General features: G+C 37.0%; 1 protein-coding gene across 1 annotated transcript in view; it reads left to right on the forward strand.

Moving 5' to 3' along the window:
- Positions 1-6,938, forward strand: part of LOC126859253 (T-box transcription factor TBX20-like) — a 51,380-nt gene extending 44,442 nt beyond the window's left edge. Inside the window, exon 6 of the mRNA XM_050610339.1 lies at positions 6,252-6,938. Coding sequence (XP_050466296.1) covers positions 6,252-6,714 — 463 coding nt within the window. The 3' untranslated portion in view covers positions 6,715-6,938. The remainder of the gene's footprint in view (positions 1-6,251) is intronic.
- The last annotated feature ends 1,015 nt before the right edge of the window (positions 6,939-7,953 follow it).

The following is a 7,953-nucleotide window of genomic DNA, read 5'->3' on the forward strand; positions in this document are numbered from 1 at the left end:
TGATTTCTGAATTTTTCAACGAGCCACGTGATTAAGCTATTTTCGAGACAGATAGAGATAAAGAGATAGCACGCTGCCAGCATACGGTAGTGTAAACATCTTCCGCATCTTGTGTTAACATTTCTATCTTCGTTGATTTAAGATTTTTCATACATAACGCAAATTAGCTTCACCATTCTGACGAAATGCGCATCTATAGTTTTCCCATTATCGCAGGCATATTGCATATCAATGGATGAACATTCAGAATATAACTCTGAAATGAAGAACTTGTGAATTTTACACTTGAAGTTTAAAAAAGGCTACAAAATCTACATACATATTATCTGTAGTTTTATAATATATTTAGAGAGAGAGGGGGCGAAAATGTAGATTGTTTCATAGACTCTGTTTAAAATTTTCCAACACTTAAGACTTTCAAAGTTGCGCTCGCAAAGTTGGATCCGCGTAAAAACACCGTCTCGCTCGTCCTGCCCGTTTCCTCTTCTACGAGATCGTCCTATCCGTGGGATCTCGGATCACGATCGATACCAGTGCATTCGCGCAACTCGGCTAATAGAGTTCGGGCCCTTGACAGCGATACTTCACGAGAACGAGAAGAGAAATAGACGCGGACGGACGCGATGGTGTGTGGTCCAGCACGTCCGAGTAGACGGCGCGATTAGCCCCGGGCCCCCTAATCCCTCCTCCCCCTCCCCCCCCACCCTCCACTCGCAAGTGTTTCACCCGGCCTCCTTCTCTTTCTCACTTGAAGCTTAGACTCTCTTACACATCCGTATCCGCGTACATGTGTTGTGTGTACACGTGGTGTGCGTGTATAAGTGTGCTCGTGCGCCTCCTCGGGTGTCGTGTTACGTGCTAAGCGGTACGGTCGAGCGGTAACCGAGACGCGCAAACTGGACCCATTGTTCCTGAGTCTCCCACTCCAGTGCTTCTGCAGCCACCGCGTGTTCTCTTTCATCTCCCTCCCCCTCCCCCTCCCCCCTTGACCATGTTCGTCGCGCTTATCGGACTTACTCTCGCGACTGAGTCACTCGATTCGAGTCGATACATGCCCCTCGCCATCCCTCGATTCGATTGGGTATCAATATCTCACTCGATGTGTAATGTCGCAAGAGTATCAGATATGAATATAATACTATAATAACTACTGTGTATTACTATTTTGTAAAAAAAAATATACGCAATGATGTGATTTTAAATCACATCGAGTTTTTGTGCAGTGATGTTAAGATAGGAGAGGCTTTTGCACGTTTGTCCAATCTACAATCTGTTACATTTGTCACATTTGACATCCTCGAAAGATTCTCTGAAATTTTATTTTAAATTTCATATAACTTTTCGCTTACACATACACGTATATTGAATTGTCAAAATCCCAACAAAGGGCGTAAGATAATCAAAGATCTTGTTGGAAATCAAGTTGGATTGAGTCGATTTTATGAAACAGATCTCATTTCTCGCAGCTCTCTTATTTTTCGTGCGCAGTCACGGCGATTTTGTCTCGCCCTTCGCACCATGATTTTACGACTTTACGAGTCAGGGCTTTCGTCGTCGACGTGCCATTTCGCAACTACCGAGAGCGAGAAGCTGACCCTTCTCTCCTTGGCTGGGTGTCGCCTGTCCCGGTGACCCCTGGGGTAACTAGACCCGCGAGAATCAGAGTCCCCTGGCTTCGGTCCGCGGGGACAGAATCATTACGGAACCCGGTCCAGATTGAATTGTACGGACTCGACGACATTGGTCGCGCGAGATGATGAAGTGCTCTCGCGCCGAATGTCCCACGAATGACGCGTCAGATTGCCCTACACGAGCTAATTCACTGATCATTTTCTATTCTCTTAAATTGGAATCAGTATATTGCTACTAAAACGCAGTGAATAGCCACTGACAGTCTCAATTGTAAATATATTACTCAATTATAAATATATCAGTAAAATCTCATTAAAAGAATCAATTAGTGATGATAGCTGTTTTAATCAATAATAATTTAAAATATATGCGTCTTTTTGAAATTATATTATATGTGAAATAAATTTATAGCAACATATTTGTTAAAGGAATATTTGAGTTTCTGAAAAAAATCTTGTTCATTTTTTGTAAGATTATCACATCTTAAAAATAAAAAAAATGTAATATGTATATAATTAAAAAGTAAAATCTTAATTAAATCTTGCAAATATGTATGATTATTATTGATTCTACAGTTAAATTTAAATTAATTTAATTTAAATTTTATTAATCTGTCACAATCAGTGGAATATGTAAGATGAAGAACCAAGTATGAGCGATTTTACTAAAATATTCACTAATTTCCTGTAATATCTTGTGTCGCTGCTTTAATCAGTGACGTTTCCGCTGATTTTCATTGATTTAATTTGAAAGATTAATATTTGAAGAACAATATTGTATGTACGTAACAATGTATGCGAACAAGCATGCATAACGAAAATCATTGCCGAATATCATAAATGTTGCAGCAACACAACGTCAATCTCACCGATTTAATTAATTGGACGATAAATATACGATATCATAAGCGCGTTTAATTGCTAACGAGGTTACTACATTATTTGTTGTTGCAATTCGCTCGGATAATGAAAGTGATTCTGTCACTTGTCCATTGACACGACGCGTAAAGTTGCAATTATTTCTAAAAGTAATTTTGATTATTTTATTGAGAAATAAAGATGACGCATTGCGTAAAGGTTTACAAAGCGGATTGTATTAAACGTGTATTCATACGTAATCGATTCGAGGCGCAAAATTCAATGTTCAAAAACATGCTCTGATGTTTTTAACATTAGAATGTGTCGTATAAATGTATTGAAAATTAAACAGCAAATAGATTCATGAATATTAGAATCAGATTTGGAATGAGAATAGAGATGGCTAGTAATAATTAATCCGCGCAGAGACATCGATTTCTCAATGACCAATAATCATAGTCGTTTTATTCTCGCGGTTCAATCGAAAAATTGGAGTTTGGGAGACTCTTCGATCCGTAAATAAGTCTCACAATTTATTGGCAGCGTCCCGGATTTTCTGAATTAAATAATCCGCGTGGAGTCATCGATCGATAGCTTAATAATCTTAATCGTTCAACTCCTTGAGCCAATAAAAAAATTCGGATTTTGCCGACTCACGCTTTATTGACGTTCCGGCCTTTCTACTCGCATCCTTTTCGCATCTTTACTACATCCTTTTTTTCGCGTCATCTTATCTTTAAACAAAATATATTAATACTTGTTTTAAAACTTTCAGTTAGTCGCATACCACATCCAAAGTATGAAATAACATGTTTACATAAACAACTGTCATCGTGTACAAGTGATTTATGTCTCAATTCAGTTACTCACACAAATTTATTTCATATATTTTATTTACATACACGCGCGATTATAACGTCAGCATATTTCCGAGCGTTTTCTCGAAAATCAATTATTCATTGAAGGTTTATTTGATCGGCACGTTATCATGCAATTCACGATATTTTTAAATGTCAGAACAACAAATCCTAATGAGAAGTTGTCCGATATTATAAATATCTTTTTTTTACCATTGTTATAATGCAATTTTTTTACCATTGTGAATAAACTACATTGTGTTAAATCGTTTACTATACTTCTTACAAAATTGTAAAAATTTATACTCGTATAGAAATCCAATTCAAATGAAAGATATGATTTAAATGTGAGTGGGAACAGATATATCCGGAATCTTTTTATTATGTACGCCCCTAAATTATTTCATGCACGAAATGCTGAATTATTGAACGGCGGTTGCGAAAGGCGTCTTCGGATATCACGATGCCGGTTCGCGGAACTGGATGATCGATAGGTGGTATCATTCGTGGGCGGCCCATACTCAAATTATCCGGCTAGGATACTAGTGTATCAAGTTATCTCTCACAACCACTTGGCTTCCGAGAAGCGCGAAGAACTGGCAGTCATCTATCGACATCTGCCTTCATCTTAAGATTTAAAACGAAACAGACAACGAGACTCGCAGCAACGTACATAAAAACTCAAACTTAGAATGATGCCTAAAAAAACGTGAAAATGTTTTATTTATAAAGAAGATTGTTTTTTCCGCATAGTTTTAACTTTAAATGATGAGAGAAAGCGATATGTTTTCCTACGTTTTTTCTGAAAAAAAAAAAAAACATTTGTTTAGTCAGACTGTTATAAATTGACTGCTTCAAAATAATGTTAAACATAGAAATCTGTTTAGATTCTTTTATAAAAGATTTCTAAAAGATTTCTTATAAAATATGCGTCATCAAAATATATTACTGAATTATTTTTTATTCAGTGCAATATTATATTTTTATTATAAGTATTAAAGAGTTTTCTTTCTTGCTTTTTTTATAAAACAAATATACATTATTTGTTTTTATTTTATATAATTTTTATAATTTTTATACTAAACTATATACATTTATGTATGTATACGACACACAGACACATATATAGTTTTTATTAAAATTTTTTTTAAAGTAAAATGTGTCTTTTTTTATAAAATATACAAGTAATACTTTAGCACAATACACTGTCAAACATCGATATATCGATTTTGAAAAAATATTATTTCAAACCGCATATCATTGCTTTAATCTCTTGAATCTCAAGTCAAGTTTTGTGCGGTAATAACGGTCCCACTGTTTAACTGAGTATTGTGTGTTAGGTGATTTCTACTATAATTATCGAAATCGTAATTATTGAATGATGCACGTTTGAAAATATGATTCTATTCTGCTTAGCCTAACTAATACGCGCTTTTGAGATGCGAAATTCCTGTAATTTATAGACATTACATACCAACCTCGATCTTTTTAGCGTTAAAACGATTTGACTCTCGTTGACTTTAAATGACGGAAAACGATGGGAATCTCTTCAGGCTACGTCAAGGATCCATCAAGCATCCTGTTTCGCTTGTTCGATCCCGCTTTGCGCAATCTTCGGTCTTACTTCGGCAGGCTTGAAATCGAAAGTAATTAAGAAGTCTCCATCTCGCCACGGGGTTTGCGATATCGTAATGAAGTCTTAATAATTGAGATAGACCGGCCGATAATCCGCGTATCCTTAAACGCCGCTCCCGCGCGCGTAATCACGAAAGTAGGAAGTGACTCGTCGTGATCCCGCGCGCAATGAGACTTCGTCGTTAATTATCGTCGGCGTGAAAAAAGATATAAACGCAGAATGATACCTCTCGTCATTCGCGACGCGTTTTCATTCGCGATCGGCCAATAATCCACTCGTTAGCGTTTCTACCGCGATAGTAACGAAGCAACGAAGAACGCGTCCGCGCACAATCGCCTGTAATTAACCCTAATTAAGCCCGTGCCTAACGTACGAAATCATCCATCACGTTTGTTGCGAGGCTGAGAGGGGGAAGGGGGTGAGAGGGAGGGAAGGGAAGGAGGAAGAAAGGGGAGAGAAGAAGATTCTCGCGATCATCGTTCCCTTCTCGCACCCCCTTCTCCTTACATTCGTACGTCTCTATGAGAGGAAAGCCCGTCTTAATTATCTGCCATTCTCTCTTTGTCTATCTCCGTTTTGTAAAGGAATCTCATTGATTTACTCCCTTTTAAGTGCTATTAATGCCGATAACGTCGATCGATTAATCAGCCGACCGGCTGAGAGCCGCCTCTCTCGCCTTAAGGATGGACGATTTTATCTCGCTGTCTCAGTGTTCCCGCGGCTCTAGAGGATTTATTTGCTCGCCCCCCACGTGATCTTCGCCGTCTCGCGTAGGAGATTGCGACCTCTTGACACAAAAGCGTGACGCTCGTTCGATTCCTTGTCTAATCCTGGTATGCCGAACGAGCGCTCTGATTCTCAAGAAGATTTGTATTCCAGATTTTAAATAAACAAGTATTGCAATTTATCATCACATTTAAAAAAAAAAAAAGAATATTCCAGAGAGGGAGAGAGAGAGAAATCAAAGAAATCACCGTAACGGACATAATTCTTATATGTTACAAAAAAATTTTATTATATATGAACTCATCTGTATACTTGAAATAGCGCAGATATTTTTTCCTCTTGTAATATATAAGATATATACTTATCATTTGTATGTAATAAAAATCTTATTTTTTAATTTTTACAACTTAAATTTTAATACTCAATTCTTAAATCAGGGATATTTTATCTTAGATTTTATATAGACAAAAGAAACCTCTCATCCGCTTCAATGTATCCGCGTCGTTATATAGCGATACATCTCGTTTCTCTCGACTATTCCAGAGATCCCATGGAACTCATGGAGCAGCAATTGGTGAGATGCGGCGTCACCCCGATGAGACTCTACGAGCACCTCGCTATGTCGTCGTCACCGGCGGCAGTGGTCGCGGCACTGGGTGCTCAACAGCAGCAGCAGCAGTCGCAACATCATCAGCCGACTACGCAGCAACAGCAACAGCAGCAACAATTAAACGAGAACGCGTTATCGCCCTGGCTGTCGCCGTCGACGGCGCTTTTGTACGGCGCGAGGGGTGCCGCCGGCTCACCCTCGCCCTATTCCAGCGCCGCCGCCGCCGCCGGCTTCTCGTACTCGGCGGCGCTGCCGTGGCCCTGGCAACCACCCCCAGTCGCGATGATCTCGCGACGATCCTCTCCCACCGCCTCCACAGTAGTCAGGTACGCGCCCTATCCGCCGACGGCCAGTACACCCCCGCCGCTGCGGACACGCCCGTGCACCCCCAATTAGCGAACCCCGCCGACTCGTTGACCCCGTGGTCATCGTTCCTCCTCCATTTGTCTGTGATCGTGAAACCGGAATATCGGAACTATTCCGATATAGCCGAGCGCGCGTTTGATCGTTGTAAAGATTCGGATAACGCGATGTGGAAGTAAAGTGACACTTTGTTGAATGACACTTCTTCACAGCTGTTATATGCTTATATGCGAGTATATGGAAGTTTTAAATCCAATTAAAACGACGATATATACATATTATAAGCGCGGCTAAAGTACATATATTTTAATATATAATGTAATATATAATATAATTATATAAAACATTTATATAATTACATATGTGATCTAACCGCGTTTAAAATGTTGATGTCTCTCGACACATTTTAATATAACATAATATGTAAGCATATAACAATTAAAAATAATACCAAATTTTGTGTAACGGAGAGATACTAAATAAATCATTGTAAATTAATTATATATAATAAAGTATTTTTTTTTTATTTTTACTAGATAAATTAAATTTATAATTGCCGAATGATTATATGTATATATAAAGAAATCTTTCGAACATTATTTCTATCGCCTCCAGGTTGTGATTTTTAATCTTAATGATTTATATTCCATATAACATACATACACATAAATCATTCTTTAAATTAACTCGAACCGACGCTGGATCTAGTGGCGGTAAGTTAATGAAGCAAATGTTTCAGAGTTCCTTTGATTTATATTAATTATTTTGTTACACAATAATTATGTTAATTTAAACAGAAAATTATTTTCTCTTGTATTATATTTTTTATAGCTTTTTTTTTACATATTTACACTTGTATCTTTATCTGAAACAATGCATAATGTCTTTTATAATAATTAATATAATTTTTGTTGTATTATTACTTAATATATGTATATAACTAATTTTGTTAATCATATAGAATTTTTAATATAGCAGAAAATTGTATAACACTATTTTTCGACAGATATTATTATTTTATTATTAATGTAATCTCACTTTGTTATATGTCATATTTCTTTAAATTTCACTCATTTTCTTTATTTTATATCTTTACGTTTCAAATATTCTACATGATGTATGTGTACATATATATTTCGCTTTTTCTGTAACGATTATTATTTATTTCGGACATAATTTTAAGAATAATAAATCTGTTATGTATATTTTTGTAATTTTTGTAATTCTTGTAAATCAAATTTTTGTAAGGTAAAAATATTAGCTTCAAGTCAT

The sequence above is a fragment of the Cataglyphis hispanica genome, chromosome 3, assembly GCF_021464435.1.
Source record: "Cataglyphis hispanica isolate Lineage 1 chromosome 3, ULB_Chis1_1.0, whole genome shotgun sequence".
Classification (NCBI taxonomy): domain Eukaryota; kingdom Metazoa; phylum Arthropoda; class Insecta; order Hymenoptera; family Formicidae; genus Cataglyphis; species Cataglyphis hispanica.